The sequence below is a fragment of the Gadus macrocephalus genome, chromosome 2, assembly GCF_031168955.1.
Source record: "Gadus macrocephalus chromosome 2, ASM3116895v1".
Taxonomy (NCBI): domain Eukaryota; kingdom Metazoa; phylum Chordata; class Actinopteri; order Gadiformes; family Gadidae; genus Gadus; species Gadus macrocephalus.
This window is the reverse complement of record NC_082383.1, coordinates 5741085-5768584: the sequence shown is the minus strand read 5'-3', so window position 1 is coordinate 5768584 and position 27500 is coordinate 5741085. Positions and strand designations below refer to the sequence as shown.

At 45.3% G+C, this 27500-nt stretch overlaps 1 protein-coding gene across 1 annotated transcript in view; it reads left to right on the top strand.

Annotated features, from left to right (window-relative positions):
* The window catches only part of gcgra (glucagon receptor a), a gene marked incomplete at its 3' end in the record, with an annotated part of 30389 nt that extends 2890 nt beyond the window's left edge, over positions 1-27499 (top strand). Inside the window, exons 2-12 of the mRNA XM_060075049.1 lie at positions 20747-20894; positions 21541-21637; positions 21887-21994; positions 22149-22243; positions 22507-22622; positions 23303-23483; positions 24897-25056; positions 25521-25581; positions 26048-26117; positions 27129-27217; positions 27355-27499. Of these exons, the coding sequence (XP_059931032.1) occupies positions 20747-20894; positions 21541-21637; positions 21887-21994; positions 22149-22243; positions 22507-22622; positions 23303-23483; positions 24897-25056; positions 25521-25581; positions 26048-26117; positions 27129-27217; positions 27355-27499 (1270 nt within the window). The remainder of the gene's footprint in view (positions 1-20746; positions 20895-21540; positions 21638-21886; positions 21995-22148; positions 22244-22506; positions 22623-23302; positions 23484-24896; positions 25057-25520; positions 25582-26047; positions 26118-27128; positions 27218-27354) is intronic.
* Position 27500: the final 1 nt, after the last annotated feature.

Genomic DNA, 27500 nt, shown 5'->3' with positions numbered 1-27500 from the left:
ATGTGACAGCTTCAAATGTAAGAGGTTTGCTTTGGAGTGGGTTGTCAAGCATATGAAAGAGGTCATCTTCAGTCTAAGTATTGGGCTACTTATTCAAAATGACTGAAGACCACCTTTACGTTAATCTTCCGTATCTCTGCCACATTGGCCCCATATTTATCCTCATTATGATCAGTGAATACCATAAAATAGGCTTACTGTGAAGTTGAACCATTGTGATTGATCTTCCGACGAGAACAGAGCATACACTAGCATGGAGGAATCAATACTGGCAGAAACTACTGGAGTGGACGGGAAAGATAAGCCTAACATAACAAGGGTTTGCTTCTTTCTCTGAATTGCTTTGTAAACCCTGGAGGGGATAACGGTATTGAGCCATTCTGTGTTTGTTCTGATGCACGGTTAATGCCACACTAAAAATATACCCACCCCGTCCTTCCCCTCTCCTCTCTTACTCAATGTGTGTGGGTCGGGGGTCAAGCGATGATGCTGCTGCTCCCCAACACAGCCTATTATCACAGTGCAAAGCACAAACAACACTCAGCCTACTATTTCGGGATGACCATTCAGCCGGATGACGTTGCGACTGTTTCTTTGTCTTGGGCTCTGTGCTTTGGGCGACATGTCCTTGTCACATGACAGCGCTTTAATCCATAGAACAAGCGGTCCGTGCGTTTCATTTCCTTGTTGCTCATCTCATCACAAAAGGCACTCTGCGTCATCGGACTGCGCACACGGCAGACTTAGGAAACGGATTAATGAGGCATACCAAATACATTCACGATTTAAGTGCATACAATTATTGTTTCCAAGTGGGTGTCTGAGTCAATGATCCAACGGTCCAATGCATCAAGATTGAAGAAAATATGAATATTCTTATGCACACAACACAACAACTGTTTTCAACTCGGTCAAATAAACAAGAGGCTGACAAAAACACTAGGCTACCTGTTGGCAAATAAAGTCCCCTTTCCAAAATAGGAACGAGAGAGCCAAGCTGTGTGAATGCACCAACGCGGCACAAAAGACATTAACTAGATCAGTCCACGCGGACTTAAGCCTCTCCCATTAGCTAATGTTGTCCGTCTTGCCATTAAATGAATAAGGGCTCGCCGATTCCCTTGCCAAGGTGGCAATTCTTGGAGAAAGTCGGAAAACATGTCCACCTGCGTCACCGTGGTGACGGCTGATGTCAGAGAGTTTTTTGACCCGGCGGGGTTGGGGGTGGAAGGAGGGGGTGAAAGGAGGGGGTGGGAAAGGCCATGGGCCTCTAGATGTGGCTGTGTACACTGTGGGAGACATTGACCTCCATCCACATCCACCCCTCCTCCACCAAGTGCGCACACACACACACACACACACACACACACACACACACACACACACACACACACACACACACACACACACACACACACACACACACACACACACACACACACACACACACATACAGGCACACACAGGCACACACACACACACACACACACACAAACAAACAAAGGCACACACACATGCACACGCGCACACACCCACACACACACACCTGGTGGGCTAATCCCACTGAAAAAGTTGAAGCCCATGAGCCATTGGCAGTTGAGTTGGTTAAGCCAAAAATACAATCCTTGAAAACTTTTGCACAGATTCAGAAAACACAATAAAAACTAAGGAAAATACCCCTGGCACCGCCACAGGTTATTGTACGTTAACAGCAATGCAACAGCTTACTAAACAGCATGCGGCCGTTTGCATATATGGCTTATTACCGAGAGAACCGATTGTACACAAACAATAACAATTTCGAAACTACGGGAATCCAAAACTGGTATTTAAATGAAAACCCTCATATCCTTTGAGGTATGACATCAAACTCTGCTGGGGTGAAAGCCTCAAACACAAATTTGATTTTAATATCCGTGGTCACATTAGGAACTGAATTATGAACAGACACCAAACTTACATTGAGCTAAAATGATGTGATAGGTTGGCCAATATACCAATTACTCTCCATTCCTTTAGAGGGTACCATCCGACCACAACAGCCCAGCTATGTTGTTTGTTGTGTTTATTATGGTAATAATAACACAAAAGGACACTTATGAACACGATGTTATGGTATAATGTTGTATCACAGTGAAGACTTCCTCCTTTCCGTTGCTTACGCCGTGATTCCTGATGAACACACAGCCCAGAGATGTTTTCTATTTGGTCTCTCCACGCGTATCGAGCACAGACCTATTTTCTAAACAGGTGTCACAAATGGCACCTCTGCTGCTCTCCGCTGTCAAACCTAATCTCTCTCTCTCTCTCTGTCTCTGTCTTTGTGTCTCTGTGTCTGTGTCTCTCTCTTTCTCTCTCCCTCCCTACCTCTCCCTCCCTACCTCTCTCTCTCTCTCTCTCTCTCTCTCTCTCTCTCTCTCTCTCTCTCTCTCTCTCTCCCCCTCCCTCGCCCGCTGTGTGTGCAGAGATGCCATATTAACTATTCAGGAATCCTAGTTACCAAAAGCACCCTTCCGCCCTCGTCCCCTGTAAATCCAAACACATGGAATAATTCAGTGTCCCTGCGGGGGCGATAGTATTCCGACCCTTTGTAGAGAGAAGGTGGTCAATTAGAGAGCCAGCCTGGGGTCCCATTCATCAGGGCCAGCTACAGCCGCCTCGGTAACAGGCAGCGCACCGGCCACCTGTGAGATGTTGCCGGTGGCCGGTGAGACGGTAATGCATGGTGATGAGAGCTGGGGAAAGATATTGACTTGAGGGGGATAGTCGTGCACCATCCATCACAAAGGTCCATCTTCCTCTTGCAGCGCTGGGGATACGTAATGGGACGGTTCAGAGCTGGGAAGCTTCCATGGCGAGGTGGAGGGTAGGCATAGATAATGATCCGAATTCAGCGTTGGAGGATCATTTGTAAAAAGGAAAAATCTTTCGGTTTTTGTGCACTGTTGTAAAGTATAGGCTTCCACACGGCTGTTTCTCAGAGTTTATGTGGTTTAATATGCAGAAGGTTGTTACTGTATCATTCCCGGAGGTCATCTTTCTCCAGAGATGCAGTGTCATCCGGTTGAAAGAGGAAACCCAGTTCCCTGTACGGCCCCAGAAAGAAGTTTGCCGTGTGCCTATGTCTTTGAGTGCATCTGTTCATCGAGCGAGTGTATGTGCACACGCATGTGTGTGTTTGTGTGCGCCCTGCGTGTGTTTGCATATGCGCAACTAACCATGTGTATATTTGTGCACATGTCACTTTTATGACCTCATTAGTCTCTGTGTAATGATTACATTACCTGCATCACAGACTACCCCTTAAAATAGCGTCTGGTGCTCACGTGCACACCCGCGTGCGTGTGTGTGTGTGTGTGTGTGTGTGTGTGTGTGTGTGTGTGTGTGTGTGTGTGTGTGTGTGTGTGTGTGTGTGTGTGTGTGTGTGTGTGTGTGTGTGTGTGTGTGTGTGTGTGTGTGTGTGTGTGTTTGTGTGTGGGTGCCAGCTGGGATTACAGCTGTTCAAGCTGTCCCCCAGCTAATGCTCATGCATTTCTCACATGGACACGTCCGCTCTGCGGGAAAAAAGGACCTCTTCCCTGGCTCTTATTTTTTCGCAAGAAATACCATATATGATTTTTTACGTTTCTCTTGGGGATTTATTTTCTTGATTTTTTCTACTGTACAGACTAGCATGTAAAGTCGTGGGAAAAGACAAGGCAGGCGGAGGACTTGTGCCGCCTGATTAGAACAGTCAATAGAAACCAGACGCCCGGCCCGTTGGATTCTATAGGAATCCCCTCAGGATCAACGCCAGTGTTTTCCTCCTCGAAGATTGCGGGCTCTGACGGTTCATTATTCAGCCATAATGGGGTCCGTGGCAGCATGCAGTGAAGAAGTACCGTTTATTGAAGTGCAATGATTCTTCGTGTCGGGGGGGGGTTTGTGTGGTTAGCTCACTGTTTCGTGTTCAGCCTGTTGTGGTTTTCTCCTACACGCGATATGTGGCTGTACGGGATGGCTCCATGAGATTAGCATGAAACCAGGTGGCACTCAGTGTGCCAGCGATCAGGCGTGTGGAGTGCTTAACAGTGTTGGCGCTGCATCGCCTGTCGCTACCGCCTGTGCCAATCGCTTGGAGGGAGATCCTGCAGACAGAACCAAGTCGTCTGAGTAGCATCACGGGTCACTCAAAACAGACATGGTTTACATCAATTTGGATTGTGTGTATGAGCATGTGTGCAGGTGTGTGTGTGTGTGTGTGTGTGTGTGTGTGTGTGTGTGTGTGGGTGTGGGTGTGGGTGTGCATGTGAAAATTTGTTGTTTGTGGCTGTACGCTTAAGTTTGTGTGTATGTGTGTGTATGCGTATGCATGTGTGTTTGTATGTGTGTGTGTGTGTGTGTTTGCCCCCCCCCCCCCACCCCTTCTTGAAGAGCCAGTCCTCCACAGACCTCTATTTTGGGATGGGTTGTAAAGATCCCGGTCATGAATGAATGATACATTTATCATGAAAAGAGCATTTAACAGCTAGGGCAGCGCATCAAATGTCCGTGCATTTTTTTTGTGCCCATGATGAATTACAGTGACAGCAAAGCTGTGACATACCGAGACACCTCCTCACACACACCCTGCACCCATACATACACACATACATATATATGCATTCATACATACACACATACATGCATTTACATTTGAATTACGGTCATGTAGGGGATTCAAGAAATATGAGAATATAGGGAGAATCAAGTAGCATGTAGGGGTGAAGGATCGGTGCGTGCACACACACACACACACACACACACACACACACACACACACACACACACACACACACACACACACACACACACACACACACACACACACACACACACACACACACACACACACACACACACATAGCCACACACAAACACACACAGATACACACACACACGCAAACACACACAGATACACACACACACGCAAACACACACACACACACACACACACAAAATCACACACACACACACATACACACAAAATCACACACACACACACACACACACACACACACACACACACACACACACACACAGGATCGGTCGGTACGCAGATCGAAAACTCTGGGCATCGCACTCTCCTGCAACCTCACTCACAGCTCACAAAGTATGCCGGCTCAAATCCCCCAAGAGGGGTGAATCATCAACGCTTTGTCTCCCACAGTTTAAAAAGAAGCGTTGAGTCTGTTTCTACTGCGGTTCCAGGAAACTCTTTTCTGGACTATATTATCGCCTTCTTCCAGAAGTCTGCTGCTGGGATGCGGCTGGGGTTCTGCTTGGGGGGACCGGTTACCCTCTTTCCTCCTCTCAGGCACTGTAGCGTTTGATTAACTCCAGACTGATGACCTGGATCAGAGAGTGGATCCCGTCCACAGAGCAGTCACAGGGAGGGAGGGTGTGTGTGTGGGGGGGAGATTAGGATACATAAACAGCTGTTCCAACAGCAGACCGTAGGAGCAGATTAGATACTAGATAGTCGCTATGCTTTTCAGGTACGCCCCGAGAGACGGTAGCACAGCACGAGCAAAACAAGCGGGCTGCGTTCATTATTCACCAGGAGTACCGTTTAAACTTTTTCCTAAACATCACAGGGATTAGCCCTGGTTTATTTTTGGTACTCTCCTCACTGGACCGTACTGGACTTGTCCCTGCATCATTTAGCACTGTCAGGTGTCTGGACAGCAGAGTGTACTTGTGGCTCGGGGCCAGGGGATTCTTCCTTTAAAGTAAGCACGGTGTGAACTCGGCCTTTGTCGTCCCATCATCCTGTTCCCACAGTCATATTGGTCACCTATGCAAGAATACATTTAAAAAACAAGATATTTGGTCATTTTCTGGATGGCGATGATTACTTGTGAGAGGTGTCCAGCTTTGTAACAGACTAATGCTATGATGTCTTATATCACCTCCCCCCCATTAAAACCAGGCCAATCATGCACAGCACTGTCTGCTGCCATTGGCCGATCCTGTACAGCACTGTCCACTGCCATTGGCAAATCATGTGGAGCCCTGTTTGCTACCATGGGCCAACCATGTGGAGCACTGCCTTCTGAGGGAGGCTATCCTCTGATCAGTGAATGGCAGGATGAGTGATGAAGGCTCTCTCGGCGCTGGCTCCCCACACCGCTGGCTCCTGGCCCCAGGGGGTCTGTTGTTTGCATACTGTCACCGTAATGGTGTGTTACGAGAGGGTGTCTGTCTCCACGAGCCACTCTGGCAAACAAACAAACAGCCAAACCAATTGCTGTTTGGTTTGGTGTGGTGGTCGAGCACAATTTGCCTTTCTTGGAATGAATAAGGTGTGTTTACCCCTGGTCCCTGGTGTAAAGGCTACCAAGATGGTTTTCAGACTAGATCAGGTCGCAAAGAGCAAGACAATGAGGGGATGTTGACCCCGTGACCCCCGTTTGTCAGGCTTATTATTATATTGTCAATTACTTTAATATTATTGTTGCTATTATATTTTTGATGGGGGCTGCTGTACCAATCTATCAATCTACTGTCTGTAGGTGCGTTTCCATCCCCCTGATTTTATGCGAACTTTGAAGTATCTAATCAGTAAACGGTGATGGAAACACCAAAATTCGCATAAAAATCCTCTAATTCGCAAAAAGGTTTATCCGCTCGCTTGAGGTGTTTTTTGAGAAATGCGAAAGGGAGTAAATTCGCAAAATGGGAGATGGAAACACACTTTTCGAAACAGCTGTGACGTAGCAAACTTTGAACACACAGGACTGACAGTCTTTCCGATTTCCGCATAACGACCGGCCATAGCAACCCTGCCGACATCAACGTGTAACGTCATCACCCTATTCCGCTGCATCCACTTGATGGAAACGCACCTAATTCAAATTACTTTTTTGCGAACTTTCTAAAGATTCGCATCACCTTTTAGATGGAAACGCAGCTTGTCTGTCTGCCTGTCTGTCTGTCTGTCTGTCTGTCTGTTGTTCTGTTGTTCTGTCGGTCTTTCAGTCTATATCCATCCTTGTAGTTCCGTTTGTTCTCAGACCATAATTGTCAACACATCAGACTGCAACAGAAACAGATGTTTATCAAAAACAGTGTATATCATTCATTGACACCTCCACTTTATCTTGTTTCAGATGTTTTCTCCGTCCGTCTCAGAATATACAACCACACGGGAAAACAGCAGTGAAGCGAAGTGTTTTGACAGCACAATTAGATCCATTCCAGACAATATTATGGCACGAATTCAATGTTTCTCATAATACAAAAAAAACGTGAGCTAATGTTGACAGTTAGTTCCCTGTGTTTCTCAGACCGCGTAAAGCTCATGCTCACTGTCACAGAGAGAGAAACTGAATATCTATCGCCTTTACAACTATGGAACGTCATCTAGTGCCAAATGAGAAGTAAGATTCACAGGCCTCATTTACATATTTAGAATTGCCAACGGGAGATTGGACCAATGGGAGGAGGATGATAGGATAATAGAGTAATCACAAAGGGTAGATTGATTAACTGATAAACATGTGGTAAGATAGCCTAACAAGAATAAACAACTTTGTTAATCAAAAATCTGTTAGACAGAAACAAATTGTCCCGAGGCATTTTTTCATTCAAGTCATTTTCTAAACCAATTTAGACAGTTAGATATTTGATGCTGGGTTAACTTTATTTTCGCACAAATGGTCCCATAAACGACACGCTGTCACATCACATTCAGAAAGCAAACTTTCTGACCTTTTTACGAGCCCTTGTGACGTCATCCGTGCAGCACTGTGTTAATCACTGCTGTCGGCCTTTCTTTTTTTACGACCTCCGATTAAAATAGCCGGCCACCATCGCTGTGGGCCAGCACTGAGGGGTCACTTTCATCCCGCTGCGGTGCTTTGGGGATATTCTTTCAAAAAGGTGTTTGCATTATCTCTCTTAGTAGGTATAGTGTTTGTTCAAAGAAGAAGATAGAGAGAGAGAGAGAGAGAGAGAGAGAGAGAGAGAGAGAGAGAGAGAGAGAGAGAGAGAGAGAGAGAGAGAGAGAGAGAGAGAGAGAGAGAGAGAGAGAGAGAGAGAGAGAGAGAGAGAGAGAGGTTGGTGTTACCATGGAAGGGACCCTGGACTCTGTATAGTTACTAATCTTGCTATTGAGTGCTATGTTGCACCTCAACATATCTCACGCACATAGGTTCAAGAGGCTCTACTAGGTTCTACTAGGTCTACATGGGTTGTGCTTTTTGACCCCGTGGCCTGGGTTGGGTCCTGTTAAGGTCAGACGAGAGAGTGGTACTGAGAGATCCTAGAGATATCAGACGCAGGTCTGGTCGGTTGACAGGCAATATATGACCGCCGCTGCACTGGACTGCATTCTGGTTCAAAGGAAGACACCGCGGCAGTGGATACTCTTGTACCAAATTGATGTACTGTGTGTGTACAGTCGTCTGATATACTGTGGGTGTGCATATTTACTCTCTGTTTTAGCTCCACTCGAGATGTAGCTAAATCACAGAAGAAAGATGTTTTCTGGCGGTTGTTTGGAGGACGAACAAGGCCCCTTGCATTTCATGTGAAGTGAAATGAATCATTTTATGAAGATAAAGATAAGCAACTGATACATTGAGGCAACATGAATGGAATGGTATTTCGTTTCCATTCCCATCGGATTAAGACAGAGGATGTAGGTTGGATGTAGGATATAGGATGTAAAATATACAAAATAATAATGTTAAACTACTACTACTAAAAACCATGCTCATCATCGCTTTTGTTTTACGGGTGAAATTGAACACTCCTGTGCGTCACAGAACAGGGATAGGCCAGAAGGAGCCGCCACTATGAACCAGGAAACAAGAGAGAGACGTATGCCAACTGGCAGCCCATCAAAGTGGCTTTGATGGAGGTCTCGGTACCTCTCTGTGGTTACGCCAACCCAGTGTCAACAGCGTCATACCTCCATCCCCGCGTAGAACAGCTCATGAAAGAGACATCCCACACTTAAACTTTGTGTGTGTGGTTTCCCCCCCCACACACACACACACCAAAAGATAAAATCCATAGATACACCTGTACTGGTGCGATTGATGTGTTATGCAACTCTCCCAGTTCCAATCTAACAGTGCTAACCCACCAAAGGCCAGAAGATCTCTCTATCTCTAATCATGAGATAACCATATGTTACACACACTCAGAAACACATATACACATACACACAACCTCTCTCGCACACATATCCATGTTTTATACACTTACAAACTCCTCATGACTACATACCTGGTGCCAAACTGCCAAAACATATACAGGTCCTTCTCAAAAAATTAGCATATTGTGATAAAGTTCATTATTTTCCATAATGTAATGATAAAAATTAAACTTTCATATATTTTAGATTCATTGCACACCAACTGAAATATTTCAGGTCTTTTATTGTTTTAATACTGATGATTTTGGCATACAGCTCATGAAAACCCCAAATTCCTATCTCAAAAAATTGGCATATTTCATCCGACCAATAAAAGAAAAGTGTTTTTAATACAAAAAAAGTCAACCTTCAAATAATTATGTTCAGTTATGCACTCAATACTTGGTCGGGAATCCTTTTGCAGAAATGACTGCTTCAATGCGGCGTGGCATGGAGGCAATCAGCCTGTGGCACTGCTGAGGTCTTATGGAGGCCCAGGATGCTTCGATAGCGGCCTTAAGCTCATCCAGAGTGTTGGGTCTTGCGTCTCTCAACTTTCTCTTCACAATATCCCACAGATTCTCTATGGGGTTCAGGTCAGGAGAGTTGGCAGGCCAATTGAGCACAGTAATACCATGGTCAGTAAACCATTTACCAGTGGTTTTGGCACTGTGAGCAGGTGCCAGGTCGTGCTGAAAAAGGAAATCTTCATCTCCATAAAGCTTTTCAGCAGATGGAAGCATGAAGTGCTCCAAAATCTCCTGGTAGCTAGCTGCATTGACCCTGCCCTTGATAAAACACAGTGGACCAACACCAGCAGCTGACATGGCACCGCAGACCATCACTGACTGTGGGTACTTGACACTGGACTTCAGGCATTTTGGCATTTCCTTCTCCCCAGTCTTCCTCCAGACTCTGGCACCTTGATTTCCGAATGACATGCAAAATTTGCTTTCATCCGAAAAAAGTACTTTGGACCACTGAGCAACAGTCCAGTGCTGCTTCTCTGTAGCCCAGGTCAGGCGCTTCTGCCGCTGTTTCTGGTTCAAAAGTGGCTTGACCTGGGGAATGCGGCACCTGTAGCCCATTTCCTGCACACGCCTGTGCACGGTGGCTCTGGATGTTTCTACTCCAGACTCAGTCCACTGCTTCCGCAGGTCCCCCAAGGTCTGGAATCGGCCCTTCTCCACAATCTTCCTCAGGGTCCGGTCACCTCTTCTCGTCGTGCAGCGTTTTCTGCCACACTTTTTCCTTCCCACAGACTTCCCACTGAGGTGCCTTGATACGGCACTCTGGGAACAGCCTATTCGTTCAGAAATTTCTTTCTGTGTCTTACCCTCTTGCTTGAGGGTGTCAATGATGGCCTTCTGGACAGCAGTCAGGTCGGCAGTCTTACCCATGATTGCGGTTTCGAGTAATGAACCAGGCTGGGAGTTTTTAAAAGCCTCAGGAATCTTTTGCAGGTGTTTAGAGTTAATTCGTTGATTCAGATGATTAGGTTAATAGCTCGTTTAGAGAACCTTTTCATGATATGCTAATTTTTTGAGATAGGAATTTTGGGTTTTCATGAGATGTATGCCAAAATCATCAGTATTAAAACAATAAAAGACCTGAAATATTTCAGTTGGTGTGCAATGAATCTAAAATATCTGAAAGTTGAATTTTTATCATTACATTATGGAAAAGAATGAACTTTATCACAATATGCTAATTTTTTGAGAAGGACCTGTACATTAGAGACAGATGATCAATCAACGGTTATTAAAACCTCATCCAGATCATCGGTTTAAGTCTCGTACAGACTCGTACAACTTTATATACGTGTAATTCATAGAGCCAGTTTGTGAACAGAAAGCAGCGTGGGGCGTAAAGGTGGGTGTTCATAATGAGGACGAAGCAGAGCCTGAATGCATATTGATTGGCGCCTCGTTGATGGTGGAATTGTGGAAACCAGACCATTAAACTCCATTGAGCGCTGGGAATTATGAACAGCAACACGCACTGTAGTAGACTGAGGATGGTGCAGTATGCATTACCCGTATACTGAAGACCCTAACGGGAGACGATTAACAATCAGGGTACATTAATCAACCATTCATTAACATAAGTGAATGCCGTTTTAGGCATAATTATATAGCATTAGCATAGAGATGGAATCAGTTGAACCAGTTACTGTAACTAACAAGAACCGAATTACAATATAAAACCTAATCAAGGATTGCTAGGTTTTTAGTTAACTGTTCATTTGCCTCATAGTTAATGCTAATTATTGCATTGACTAATGTTATTGTTTAATTAGTGTACCCCTTTTTGGAAAGTGTTACAATTCATGTATAAGATTGTGCTGTATAATACTGTATAATAACTGTATAAAAGTGACTACTAAAGGGACTTTATGTAATGCTAAAATATATGATTAAATTAGAAATAATTTAATATTTAATACATATATCATTTAATTAAATTTACTTAAACGCTGAGGCTATTTAGCTGGATAGAGAAGGGAAAATAAGCCAATTAGTCCCCCTTGGCAAGCAGACCATGTCTAACTTTAAACATTAAATAATACACTTGGCGCGCTGAAGTCTGGTGACTCTACGAGTGCTAAATCCACACGGCAGCGTTCCTGTGACATAGCTTAACATATAGCGGAGAGATATTTTCCAAAACACACAACAGTATCCCCATTTTAGGGCTCCCACGCTGTGTGGCTCCCCTTATTGGCTGCCCTGATGGCAAATGATCAGCCCGGTAACACATCATGTCATGTCTCCAAACAAACTGAACCGGCCTGACAAATGAGGCAGAGAGAGAGAGAGACCAACTTACCAAATTAGGTTGCAGGTTGCAGGTTGCATGACGGACGGAGTTAACATGTAAGCGTTTATGTAGAGCGTTCGTGCATTCATTGCAAATCCCTGGATTATGCAGGCCAGGGCCCCTATCCTACATGGCCTGCATACGGGACACCTCTCCCCTCCGTGAGGGGAGAGGTTTTCCTGTGCGCACCACTTAATCCCCTTTCACACATCGGTACAGGTCAATTACTGGGATAACGTTGCAGGAACCCTTAATGATTTACAATATTTACACAGGCAGCTACGTTCAGGAACATTTCTGTCTTGCACCAACGTGTGAGCCATTTTCTGTCTCACACATGGCACAGCAATGCCGCCATATGGGCCGATGAATCAAGCAGAGGCCGGTAATGAGACTCTGAGAGGAGCTTGCTCATTTGTGTATCTTTCCCGGTTATTGAAATGATTTTAAAAAGGAGCTTGTTTGCAATCAAAGGAGCCGTATGGACATTGTTGTCAACCGCCAAAAAGCATTCCCTCATTAAGCATTCCCCCATTAAGAACATTCGGGGATAAAAATTCGGCCTCTGCAGAGTCTTGAGATAGGTTCGCTCATTCCACTTAAATCAGTCTTACGTCAGTTGTGGACGCCAGCTGCCATTAAGCTCCTGGACTGAGACCGGCTTCCTGATTTCAGTAAAAAGCAGCTTGTTATAAATATAAGAAGCTGTATTGATTGAATACTATCGGACCACTTGAAAAGCATTTGTTAAGGTTAACAGTAGCTTATCTCGTACGCGTCAGCACTCAGTTTTGTTATTAACTTGGTAACAATTTGTCATTACATTGTTCATTCATGAGAGTATTTAGTCTTTTATAGATTTGGTTGTAAGAGTTTTGGAGCAGGGGAGGGAAGGAAAGGGAAGGAAAGGGAGGGGAGGGGGGAGGGGAGGGGAGGGGGGGAGGGAAGGGGGGGTTATATTTTGGCTGAACACACATTGTCTGCTCTGTTGTGACTGGTGCATCTTCAATGTCATTTTTAATTGGAATACAATTAAAAGCCAGACGGTGAAATATCTAGACGTTGATATTGTTCAACAGGTTCTTCTGTCATCTAGTCGCAATTTATATTCTAATAACAATGCGTAGGCGAATTTCTTTTAATTCAGTCCACGCTCGTATTAAACATCGCTTTTCCAATGACCCCCTTTCCTTGCGTGCTGAGAGACATCATCAACATCACAACGAGCACTCACCACTATTGTGACCCGCTAATCCATGCGGGTCACAATTTGCATATAAAGGAATGGACCTGATTAGTAGGGAAAAGAACCAGGCGGTGTGTCTATATTGATTTACCTCATTAACTCATCAACACATGTATGCCAGCCACCCCCTGTAACCCATTTCCCTTCCCGGTGGAGTGGAAGACACACTGGTGTAGGGCTTTGCGATTAATCCAATTTTGATTGCGATTTTGATTTTTGCGTCCAAACTAATGTAATCGAGTTCAAAATATTATTTTTTATTCATTAAAAAAATGCACAGTCGGATACATATTGAAACATTATTTTCGATATGAACATTTTCTATTTGAACATATATAATAAGAAATGCATCATGTTTTCAAACTCAAAAATAATGGATTGAATAATCGTGATTATTATCGTGATTATGATTTTTTCCATAATCGAGCAGCCCTACGCTGGTGCCTCGGTGCGAGAAGCACTGTGTGCACGAGCGCCCGCCGACGCACCTCGGGAGGCCACGTTGTGCCACCGTTAGCCCCCGCACTACCGACCGCCAATGAGCTGCAGCGGCGGAGCAGCGGGTGGTTCAATGACCCGCCGCGTGACGGTACTCCAGCTACAAACTGTTGAATGAGAGAGTAAAGTGTGACGCCGCTGTTCGGGGTCCTAGGAGGAAAACGAGTGAAAACCACTACGGGCCCTTTCATCTACTCCATCGCCGGCCGTAAGTGCTCAGCCTCATCCCTCTCAGCACCCCTTGTCTCATCAGCGGTTCATACTTGAAACGACAGACGCTGGCCCCTATTTGGGCAACAAGCTGGGAAAGAAAGAGAGGAAGAGGAAGGAAAAAGAGGAAGAAATAAATATACTGAATATAAATGCACTCACAGTCCCACGCTCGCACAACAACCGCAGTGATTTTGGACGTGCTGAAGACACGTAATTACTGACACTTCTGATTTGATTAACTGGACGGAGGAACAGGATGTCACTGCTTATTTCCTGTTTGGTTACAGTGACCTATTATAAGTATCGCAATTATTTGCCTGTTGAGATCCAGATCTTATGTCCACTCGTTGTTGGAGAACATTCTGGGGAAACGGGGGAGTCGAAACGTCTGGTTTAAGTTATGCTGAAGGTGTTGTAAAACCGTTGTGGCACTCTAGGAATTTGGGAAGGTAAGATCAGATAAGTAGAGGTGACTGATGATTTACTGGTTTAAAAAGAAAAAGTGAACTCATCTCATAAAACCTTTCGCAAGTTTTAAAAGACGTACCCCCAAACAGACATAAACATTGTAATGTGTCCAGTATGATCCAGTTGGCTTTATACTATTGTTAGGCTCTGTCATGATTTTTATTTGATTAACCCAGAATACTGTGATGGTGGAAGGCATGGGAAAGAGTGCTTGAGGCCTTTACTCTTAATACCGTGTGTTGTGACATCGTAGAAGTGATGAATGTGTGTTTTAAACCCCCCAACGTGGATTAACGTTCCGTCAAATGGGCTGTGCTCCAGTCCGGCACTCTGTGGTTCCCGTCCGTTTGAGACCACTCTAACGCACTCTTCACCGCTCATCAACCACAGCAGTCCTGACGTGAGGTCCAATGACAACCCTTCAAACCACATCAACCAAAGTTCATCGGTGATTAATAGACAGAAAGCGCCTCACTCCTCCACAACCCAGAAGGCCCAGGTATTCAGCTGTTGACGTCCCCATCGAAACCACCTCAAATGACCAGATTACAATATCTCGTCTGTGTCCGAGAGTTAAGATTCTGGTCAAGAGCACTTTATGCCGTGGCGTCAGCCTGGCTGCATGCGATGTGCGTCCCGGATCGCGGTCGTGTTGCGTCTTGTCGTTGGTGAAGCAGCTGGCTCTTAAAGGAGCTTATGGCAGCAAGACTCTGCCACCTCTCCCCTGAACTCTGCTTCACCCCTCCATCGGATACGAGGCCACTCATGTGGCAGAGAGAGTCTAACGTCTGCCGCCGTGAGCTATACGGGGAGAGGGAGCCACTCCTCTCTGTTTCTGTTTTTTAAACTGCCTGTTACACTGTACACTGTCACTAACCTCCCACCTCCCTCCCCTCACAAACTTTATAAAACCAGAGGGGAAATGAAAGAGAATGAATAATGTAAGATGTAATGTAATGTAATTGCGGAAATAATTTTTTCTGCCTAAAGGCCTAAATTGTTCATGTTTGCAGCTTACAAACGGCATTTTACATCGATATAATATCTAAAAATAACCATATAAAAAAACATTAAATGTTAATAATAGAATAACCGAAAATACATTAAAAGTCATGGATCATCGATTCAAAGACATTTCTGTCGTGATGTCATCGCAGTCTCAGACACGCGAGGCGTTGCCATTTCAGTATTACTGAAAAGGCAACAGATATTTCCGGAAATCAAAGTACGTGGAGAGAGGAAACCTGCCCTGGGATGTGGTAAAACCGCATCAGAAGTGGTCGCTCGCAGGCATTTTCTATACCTAAGTAGGTTATTGTGTTGCCCTTTTCCAAGAGGTTTGTTTTTCTATTTCTCTGAACAACCTTCCCCGCATCAGCACCATACAATCCTCCATTGTCCTTTGGTGTGGCAGACGCTGTTATAAAAGGACCGACCAATAATTATTGTTGTGCAGTTCAACTGTTTCAATGTTGAGTTGGGGTTGTTCGGCTCTGGGGTAAAAAAATATATAATTTTTTGCAACATTATATATAGAAAAGAATCAGACAAACGTTTGCCCAATTTAAACAGATGGATATTCATTTCATCATGAATTGGGCACTACTGTGCTAACTGGTCGATCAGACTGATTGATCAGAATCTATGACGTCATAGAGGTAGGTATTTTGTTGATGTCATAGAGTTAATGAATTGAAACATTATATTCTTGCCTCAAACCCCTGATGCTATTCGCAGTTGTAGGCATTCCAACCTTATGCTCACATGGAGAAATATGCTGGAAAAATATGATTATAGACTTGTACCCAACTTCAAAAGAACAGCCCAGAGCTACAGCCAAATAAACGACGTTGCTCTCATGGGTTTGACTGTGTCACTCTGACACACTGCATGTGATGAAATATGGATTCAGCCTCTTGTTCCAACACGGCAGCAGCGTTAGCTGTTGGCTCTCTGAGAGATGAAGCAGAACTAATGCTGCCGGGAGGCTGAGACGTTTTCCTTGTAGCGTGCTAATTATACACCCGTTCTGTCCTGCTGTTCTCATCTGTAGCCGTTAGCATCGGCGGCGGCGGCGGTAGGCTCTCTGGGCTCAGCCACTTGGCCGCTCGCTCCATTGGGCCTGTTAGGGGCACCTGGCCAATCACGGTCCAGCGTGGGGTGTGTGACGTGTCCCAGTGAGTACCCCCGGGCATTCATCACCTCCCTGAGTGGCTCGTTGGGGCAATTACTGACATTAAAGCGCTGACCTGCTGCTTAAAAGTCACACAGAGAGCCAGAGGGACAAATCTGGCCTCTGGGGCTGACTGTGACGCTTTTCCTGTTTGTTTTCCAAACAAGAAAACGATTCCCTTCGTGACTCCTTCTACGTGTGAGCCCCGCCACCCTTCAATGACCCGTCTCGGGTCATTTGATTGCTCCCGGTCATAACTTTCAGCCATTGGTCCACCAGGAGAAGCCGAATCGTGGTAATGTTGGAACAAAAATGGCCCGTTCGCCCAGAATCCCGCCAGGTGCCTCCGGGAATGTCCCCCGTACCCATTGTGCACGTCGGCCAATATATCTGCTTTGTTCAGAATGTGTTCAAAATGGTATTGTATTTATTTTCTTTGGGAGCTAAATGGATGGATCCATGGAAATGTATCTTTTGATTTTCCAGATATTTATTATATCAAATGATTTACATCCGCGGACTTATGCTAGTTAGTTCTGCTTTGACAGTCTCAGGTGGTTTTGGGAGTGAGTGCAGGTAAGTGTAGCTAGGTGTTTCTGTATGTCATGCCACCCCTTGCATTTGAAACTCAATCCAATGGATTCCTTCTACTACATACTTTGTAGTCCTACTTTTTAAACATGATATTCTCCCATGGCTTCACACTATTTCTGACCCTTCTTTTTAAAATATCCAGATATATATTCCTGTCTTCGGCCTCTGTAGACCATTTCTTTGTCCTCATTCAGTGCTTAAATTCTACAAAAACGTCAGAAAGAAGGTTCTGGTTAATCATTCCATCTGCGTAGCGCAAGCTTGCATAAGTGTGGTCAACAAGTACGGTAGTGAGTTTGAAAATGAGTGTAGATCTCTATGATGTGGGTCAAGCAAAGTAGATAAAGAGACATAGATACAGAGAGAGAGAGAGAGAGAGAGAGAGAGAGAGAGAGAGAGAGAGAGAGAGAGAGAGAGAGAGAGAGAGAGAGAGAGAGAGAAGAGAGAGAGGGAGAGGGAGAGGGAGAGGGATAAAGAGAAAGAGATACAGAGAGAGATAAATAGATCAAGAGAGAGAGAGACGGGGGGAGTGAGAGGGGGGGAGAGAGAGAGAGAGAGAGAGAGAGAGAGAGAGAGAGAGAGAGAGAGAGAGAGAGAGAGAGAGAGCGCGAGAGAGAGAACGAGAGAGAGAGAGAAAGAAAGGAAGAAAGAGAGACTGGAGAGGATAGAGTCCCTCATACCAACTGTGTAAATCTAAAGCCTCTCTAAACCATATTCACATCAACGACTTATGCTCTCATGGACATAAGTAATAGATATTTTATGGGGCTTTTCTATTTTAATGGATAGGGAAAATCAAAAGAGACAGGAAATTGGTTTAAAGAAGATAGGGAATAACATGTAGGGTACGATAACAGGTCGGGATCAAACTGGAGTCGTTCCAGAGGGGAGGTGCACACCAGATAGCACATAACGTAGGGGTCTTTAACTGCCTCTTACAGCCAGGAACACAGAGTCGGCCATTTATGTTCCATAGACTGTGGCCCTGTGCACACTGGGGCACTAATTTGCATCTCGGGCTGTGTGATAGCAAGTGGAGAGCTCCAAAGCCTCAGTTGTGGTTGGACGTCGACGCAACGCAAGGGGGTTTACGGACCCATTATGTCCTTGCGGGACCTCCCTACGTCCACCGCAAGGGCCTGACGTGCGGCTCCCAAAAATTGTAACCTTGCTTTGAGGCAACGCAGCAGCAAGGGCTGTGATTGGTCCGCTAACTTAAAACCTGATGCCTAACCAAAACAGGTTCATGACTGCGTCGAAGCGAATGCGTGGTCATTGCATTGGTTCGACGTGGATTAAGTACAGGTGTGAATGGACGCATGGGGGACGCATGGGGTTCCCATCGCTCATGCCCCCTTCAGACCGGTCTGGCCCGCGAATGGGGACATTATTTTAAGCGGTGTGAACACAAAGGGGTCCTGGGTCGCATTTGAAGGACCACCTATTCAAATTACATTCTCTGCGTAAGCAGGATTAGGGGTACTCATTGGTGCGCCAACTGCGTAAAGTGAAGACAAATCACGGAATCGCTTAAACTAGCTTTGTCCATGATTTTTCGGACAATTTCGAAAAAATAGATATTTGAAGAGTGGGCATAACATCTTTAGCCATTTGGTGCGCTAAGGAAAATAGTTATTCTAATTTCTTCTTGTTTATATATTTCCCATAGACTAGGAACGAGGAGGTGCAACGCTGCCTCCCACAAGTTTAAAAACACATTTGGTTTTTGCAAACGGAAAGGGTGTACTTGTTTATTTGCACATTTGCACATTGAGCGGGGAAGTGCGATCGAAAGTGGACACTTGAGATGTCTGTGGAGACGCCTTCTGATGCCAAAACACATCTGCCATGTGCTTTGGCACATTATCCTGTGGCTAGTCCTGCAAAATAATTAGTGACCAAAAAGCCACAGTGGTCATGCCCTCCTCCTCCTCCTACTCCTCCTCTGACGACGACGAGAGACTGGAACGGAATGGAATTTGAAACGTTTTAGCCAAAAATGTTTCCATAGTCAAGGTGTTTTTTGCAGAAACGTTTCAGATTTCGTTCCGTTCTCCAGCTTCAGCCAGAAGCTCTCAGGCACGCTTTAACGTGGATCGATGTGAAGGTGAGTGACCTCGAGTTTCAGTGAGTGGGTGAACACACACACAAACATATTCACATGCATACACATAGACACACGCACGCAAACACAAACACGGTCAAACAAGCAGACCTTAAAAAGGACATGGCCGGTTAAGCAGAGCAACAATGTGGAGGTGTACCATCAATGACGTAGACTTTGTGTGTTAGAAGAGTCATCGTTACAGGGAACCTCCAATGCAGCTCGCCGTGTACCTGGGGGTCAAGGTTCAACCCCAGCTGTTGATAAGCGATAAGGTCGACTGACAGATTAACCGAACACCCGCACATGTACAGCGCAGTTTGTAATATATCCAACAGAGTTACCTAACAAGAGGGAGTTTTAGGGGAAAGTTGAGGACACACCTGGCAAGCCGCCAAAAATACGTCTGACGTTTACTTCGACCCTTCCCTAGCAGATGCCGGCAAACAGAATTATGGTCAGGTTTTTTGTGTTGTTCTTTTAATCGGGGCGGACAGTTGACCATTCTGTGTCAGCGAGGCAGCAGAGAGAGCCACAGACTGAGCTGTATCCGTCTAATCGATCAAAACTCATTTCCTGGAATTGTTTGGTTTTTACCTTTGGTCTGCAGTCCTGCAGAATAAACCTTGAGGTTATTTTGGGTGGTGTGGGTGGTGGCGGTGTTGGGGATAGTGGTGGTGGTGGTGGTGATGAGGATGATGGTGGTGTTGGAGGTGGTGGTGGTGGTGGGGAGGGGGGTGGTGGTCATGGGGCTGGTGGTGGAGGTGACTGTGATGGTGGTAATGGGGGCTGGTGTTAATGGGGGTTTAGGTGTTGATGCTGTACGTGGTTTGGGTGAGATGGCACTGGGGTTGGTGGTAAGTGTAGGGTACTTTCTTAGTTCCAGCCTATGGTTCTTTGTCAATTGGGTGGAGAAGAGCTTGGCCAAGGTGGTGTATAAACAGTAGCCGATGTGAATGGATCAGATAGGACAGGTCATGCGCGGCTGGTCCTGACAGTCCTAACATGTCATTTCTTCACTGGCTTTCATGGAGGGCTCAATGAGATACGGGGACAGGAGGCATATCTGCCCACACTAAAGCTGCTCTTCTGTATTTGACCGCGTCGTCCCACGGTGTCCACTGTAATGCCTTAGAGTAGGCCTTTCAATGTTGAGGTGGAGCTACCCACATTTACGATTCCACCGTTTGAGGCTGAATGAAGTGCAACACTGGAGACAGCAAAGAGGTCGAAATATCAAAATGTGCCAACTGCATTTGTCCAATGTTCTCAAATTGCCAAATTGCATCATTCAGCTGGGTTGGGGGGGGGGGTGGCCTTACTGGTGACAAAATACACAAGCTCTTTGCCCAAAATATCAGATGGATTGTGGTGCAACCACAGACATCCCATCTGGAAGTGGCACCGCTGGTGAGTGTTGCCCGCGATTGACTGATTGATGGGCCATGTTGTCTTTGTGTCATCCAGGCCATGTGGTGAGCCTAGCTTAAGCCCCCCCTATGCTGTGCACCCCCTGTCCTCGTCCCTCACTCACCCTCTCCAACGCCGACCGAAGGACAGAGGCATGTCCCAGGTGTTCCTGCATCTGGCCATACTAACCGTCTCCAGCATCCAGGTGAGACACACTCATACTGAAACACACACACAAACACACGCACGCACTGACACGCATATAACTGCACTCACGCACACACACACCTATACTCACACACACAACCACACGTCTACTCACACACACGATTAAATAATAATACACAAGTTAATTGTAAGTGGCTGGCCTGTCTGGTGGGGCAGGCAACAAGATTCATCAAGTCGACTTCGGTGTTCGAAGAGATATCAGATCGGGGGTTTTTAAAATCTAAACCATTTCTTGCGTCCCTTGTGTGTTAAGAACACTGGACACGGAGAATGACGCACACCACACCAGACCACCCCCCCCCCCCCCCCCCCCCCTCCCAAAAACAATTCCATATCCTGTGGTACAGGGTGTCTCCTTGACCGATGTGCCCATCAGTGGGACAAGGGCCTGTTCAGCACCAATGTGTATATGAAGTGAAGTGAAACAAATGAACCGCTAAGTCCAGAATGTGTTTTCACAAAGTCTTCTGTGTCTTGTCGTTACCAAGATGACCGTTGTTTTTCTGATCGCCCCTTCAGCGTCAACTCCTGTTGAATACACAACGCTCTTATGAGTCATGCATGTGTACGACTGTATGTGCAGACAAGGGGAAAGCCTTATATGTGCGTCCACACTGCCCTAGGTATCTCCGGCTGTCGCGCTGGATAAACTGAAGGAGGACTGGTTACAGTACGAAAAGGAATGTAACCACAACAACACCAGGGCCGCGCCCTCCACCGGTAAGCAGCACAACACTCACACTCACACGCTACGGGTACGTCAGGAGAAGAATTAGAATGAAAAACGACCTTTCTAATGGTGAGGAGGCGAAACCAACCAGTAGAAAGGTCTTAAATTTGACCCCATTATGCAATATGTTTTTTTGAAACATGATCTTCTGAACTTAGGAAATCCTTTTCTAAAAGTTTCAAAGGTTTGGCATTAAGGGAAATGTGTTGGAAAACCGATGTTTTCGTTGCGGCGTGCAGGTCTGGTGTGCATCCGAAATTTTGACCTTTATGCGTGCTGGCCCGATGGATGGCCCAACACCACAGTGGGTGTCCGGTGTCCCTGGTACCTGCCCTGGCACAACGAAGGTTAGGGGCTCCTTACACGGCGCCGGCCGGTCATAAACCCAATCACATGCAGTGCACACACGGTCGGGAGCAGGACAACGGGTGAGTGTTGAACGGGTGCAGTAAACGCCATAACCTGTGTGTCTGCACCCCACCCCCCCGCCCCCCCTTGCAGTCCGCAACGGCATGGTGTATCTGGACTGCCAGCACAACGGACAGTGGGTTTCGGACAAGAACACAAGCGAGTGTGAGTTGAATACTCCCAGCCAGGTGAGCGCAATCGACTTTGGTCGTGGAATGAATGATTGCACTTTGAGATGATAGGACACCGGCCCTAGTGTTTTCATTCTCTCTTCAAATGGCAAATTGAAAACGGCTGTGGTATTTATTGTAATTGTCGACGATGAGATCTCTGACGGTGACGGAGACAGTGATACAGAGACCTATCTGTGAAAACAAATGTCAAGGGGAAAAAAAGGAAAGTGGACGATCGTTGTAATCGTGCTGTGTGTCACTGGCGTGCGTTTCTACAGATCCAGCAGCAGTTCTATGGGCAGATCCTCAGCAGGTTTCAGATCATCTACACGCTGGGATACTCCTTGTCCCTGGTAGCGCTGGTTCTTGCACTTGGCACCCTCATTTTCTTCAGGTAATTATGGACAAAACCAAAAAACGAATCACAAATGAGCCAGCGTGTGGAAAACACATTTCGCTTTCGTTTCCAGCACACCACAGCATCACCAAATACACTGTTGGCATATTGCTATGAATAAAAAACGATTAAAGCGCTATCAAAAAAATGGCCAGGATAGTTTTACAGTTAAGAGGGTTTGACTTCCAGCCCAAAAAGGGTTGGATCTCAAAGTCCCAAAACTACCTGCTTCCTTGAGCAAGGCAACTCACCCAGGCCTGCTCTGCAGTGTCATGTATCTGGATTTACTTGAAGTCCCTTTGAATCGAAGCACCTGCTGAATGAGAAGATAGTACAATCATTGTCGTATACAAAGGAGGAATAAGCCGACTAACCCACAAACCTGCCTTGTGGTCGCACTGTTTATCCAACCAAAGCGGAAAGGTCTTATTTTTTACTTTTTTACTGCAGCCCGATTAAAGCTTTCTTTGAAAGTTAATTATAAATTAGAAAGTTAGATTGTTTCTCAAGAAAGAAACATGACCTTTGTCTGAAAGTGACATAGCTGTAACTGGAGCTACAACTCAAGCGCAGAGAGACTGCTGATAGAAAAACGCACACACCCAGGTTTAAGGCTATTCATCTAAAGAACGAGACGCAAGCGCTACGTTCCCTCACTGTCTTCTTCCACGTGCTAGGAAGCTGCACTGCATGAGGAACAACATCCACATGAACCTCTTTGCGTCCTTCATCCTGCGGGCGCTGTCCGTCCTGATCAAAGACGCTCTGATGGAGGACCCGGGCCTGAAGATCCGGCACCAGGACCGGGACTTCACCCGGGACATCATCACCCCCGTGGACCTGCTCGTCAACAATGAGGTCCTTCACCGTCAAGCTACCATCGCCAAACAATGAGCCAATCGAAAGTGATGGCTTTTAACAGAGCTATTCAAAGAGGGGGAAGGATATGTTGTGCACTGCACTCCTTATGTCCACCCCCCCCCCACACTCCACACTAGATGATCACCCCTGTCTCTGGTGTAGTTATTAGGGGTCCGAGCAGAGAAGCTGCTTGATCCCCTATTGTTTCTGTAACTTTTTTTTTTTTTCTCAAATTCTGTAAGTGTCATACTGCAGCCTATACCGTGAGTCAAAAACTCTTGAAATTTTCAGGTATGGTTACCAATAACCCCCACTAGCCATAAACCCAAATTTGTGGTACTGCACCCAAAGGTGGCCCTATTGTAAAACATGATGAATTAGGCTTATTTCTCCTCACCAGATTGACCTGGACTTGCCTATATGACCATTTTGTTATTGTATAACTAATATACGGCTGTTATTAGGTGGATACCATTAACAGTGCAAATTTTCAGATCTGTGCTCTTTTAAGAAAGCCCTTAATTCACTTGTGTGCACACACAATGTGTGCTTTGAGATTTCTGGATGTTGTATTGATGTATACTTATCAATAGACATTTTGACCATGTGAATGAAGCTGTAGTTCAGGTTTATCAGTGGCTCAATGGGATAATGCCTTTTACAGGTGATCCTTAGGTTGAGAGTTTGAATGCCGATTCACTTGAGAAATGTGTGCTTGGAGGTTTCTGGATGATGTATGCTTATCCATAGAGATTTTGACCATGTGAATGAGGCTGCAGTTCAGGTTCATCAGTGGCTCAATGGGATAATGCCTTTTACAGGTGATCCTTAGGTTGAGAGTTCGAATCCCGATTATAGCATGCTGAACATGACATGCGGGCATTGCTTTGCAGCTCACCTGAACGCTGAGGCACAGTATTGCATTTTGTGGAACATCTCTTCATAATTATTTGTCATATTTATATATATTTTATTAGTGTGTTCTTGACTTTTAATTTTGCTCAGACCCCGTTAATCATCACTGAGTACATAACAGAGAGAAAGTGTCAGTCTCTTCCATCGATTCGAATGATTCCAAAATGTGGTTTAAAATGAGGCTAGTGCTATTTTAAAAGCACGGGTAGTAAGGAATTATTAGCACATTAGTCAAGTAAAAAAAGTTATCTACCCTCTCACATTGATAGTCATGTGACTAGCATCAAAGAACAGGTACAGTAGGCAAGGTATTCATTTCATATGTTTCGATACTTCCGGTACTTACTTACTTAATTACTTAAGAAATATAATTGTGGGGCCAACCACGTATCTGCTATCTGAATTAATAAAAATAAAATGGACGTTGGTCATCTTATAGAACGTGAACATGACTTCTATTTCTATCCCTCCGTCTGACCTGTATGTCGTCTGTAGACCACGGTGGCGTGCCGCATTGCCATGGTGATGATGCATTTCAGTATAATGGCCAACAGCTATTGGCTGCTGGTGGAAGGCATCTACCTCCACAACCTCCTGGTCATCGTCGTCTTCAACGAGAGGAACTTCTTCAACATATACCTGTGCATCGGCTGGGGTAGGCAGCCCTGGCTCGTGTGTGTGTGTGTGTGTGTGTGTGTGTGTGTGTGTGTGTGTGTGTGTGTGTGTGTGTGTGTGTGTGTGTGTGTGTGTGTGTGTGTGTGTGTGTGTGTGTGTGTGTGTGTGTGTGTGTGTGTGTGTGTGTGTGGTTATGTGTGTGTGGTAATGTGTGTTTTTGTGTGTGTTTGTATGTATGTGTGTATGTTTCTGTGTGTGTGTGTGTGTGTGTGTGTGTGTGTGTGTGTGTGTGTGTGTGTGTGTGTGTGTGTGTGTGTGTGTGTGTGTGTGTGTGTGTGTGTGTGTGTGTGTGTGTGTGTGTGTGTGTGGGGGGGGGTTTCGCCACACATTTTGTGTACTGAGTAAACAGCTGAAGACGCAGTATAAATAACCCCAACACACACTGCTTGTTCTATGCCGTTACATTTCTTTAATTTTCATACTTTACTCTTCTGTTCTTCCCAGGAGCTCCACTTTTATTTCTCCTACCATGGGTGACTGCAAAATACTTATATGAAAATGAAAAGTAAGTTCACTTTAGTCATTGAAATTAATATTTATAGGACTACATATCTGCCATGTTTTATCTTCCAAAAGAAGCCATGATGGTTCTGTGACATCTCATTAGTATCTCAAAATGAACCTCTTTAAGCAAACTTGGGTAAAGGACTCATCCCACGGCATATTGGCAGAGAGAGAGAAAATTGGTTGTAAAGGTTTTTCGCTGTTTCAAAGCATTTAACCATTAAAACACAGAGTACTCCCTAATTAAGCTTTCCACCTGTTAGAAGTACAATGTAGCTAGTAACAGCTTTCTGAGGATTAAAGTGTGTAATACAAAACTTTATGAAGGCTTTGTTTTGGTGATAACGCACCCATCGTACATTCGCTAGTTAAGCAGATATATGATCATAACCAATTACTGTACGAAGCTTTTAATTTCAATCATGACTCTTGGCCATTACATTTTTAAATGATTTTGTCCCTCACAGGTGTTGGGAGCTAAATGTTAACATGAATTATTGGTGGATCATTCGGTCGCCCATACTGCTGGCAGTCGTGGTAAGCTACTCTCTCCCCCCTTCTCTTCCTTTTTTAATCTTCTCTCCCCCTATCTCCGCCTCAGCATTCTGACAGAGTGATGAACATAGCTGAATTCACCGCTACATGTTGATACCCAGTGAGACAGTTGCTAGCTCAACTGTCTCACTGGGTGTGGGAGGACTTTTTAACAGCCTGGCTCCACAATGTTATTCCAAAGACTCCTCCTTGTTTCAGGGGTTTTCCTCCTATCCCTCTCTGGGATCGCCGCAGTAAGCAGAATCCTATTGAAGTAGCTCGTAAAAGCTTTTTAATTCCCGACAGACGTTGTGGTTCAAGTTTTGCGGGGTAGCTGTAAGATTTGGTTATACACGTTGCGACTTTTCGCCCAAACCCATTAACCGTTGAAGTGTGTTATCTTATACTGGCTGGGAGCGATCTCCCTTTATACAAGCTTTCTATGTTAACAACTCTTTCCTTATGTAAGAGACGGATCCGTCATGGCCACTGATGTCAGGGCCGTTTTTTACAGACATTCTCCCTTACATGTTCTGTGCATCCATCGTCCACTCAAGTGGTTCCAATATCTTGCAGGATTTCCTGTGTTTGAGCTCTTGCAGGGACAGGAGGTTTTGGTTCCTGCCAGGAGCTCACGTAGGCCCAGTTGAAGTACACGTTTCCCATCGACCCCCTCCCCACCACCACGACCCCATGTCCAAACCCCGCCCCATCAGTGCTGTAACTGATGTTTGATTTTGTTTACGCTAAGAAAAGAGACCTTCATCGGTCATCAGTCGCTGATTCAGGATTCAAAACAGTAGTGATATAGCATATAGCGTTAGTATTAATAGCACTGGTCTCCTGTGCAAGGCTTAGCATATGGCATTGTTCTTTATTTTAGTGGCCGTGATTTGGTAGAATTCTAATTGTTCCCACAGGACTGTTTATAAAAAAATATCTTGAATTGGATATTCAACATCGTCCGTTTTCTAACGACACGAGACGTAACATTAACGTTTCTCCGTTCCACAGACAAATTTCCTCATCTTCATACACATCATAAAGATTCTGGTCTCCAAACTACGAGCACACCAAATGAGATACACAGATTACAAATTCAGGTACATTTTTAAGTTTGGTGATAACAAAACTTAAATTATCCACAAAATTTAAATGTTTCACTAAATAATCCACTCCCCCAAACCGCACCTTCCAGCCTCCTCCATGTCTGTTCTCCTCTCTTCTCCGTCCGTCGTAGGTTGGCCAAGTCCACGCTGAGCCTCATCCCTCTGCTGGGCATCCACCAGATGGTCTTTGTGTTTGTGTTGGACGAGTCGTCGGAGAACAGTCTCATTCTGCGTTTCACTAAGGTGGCCATCGATCTCCTGGTCACGTCTTTCCAGA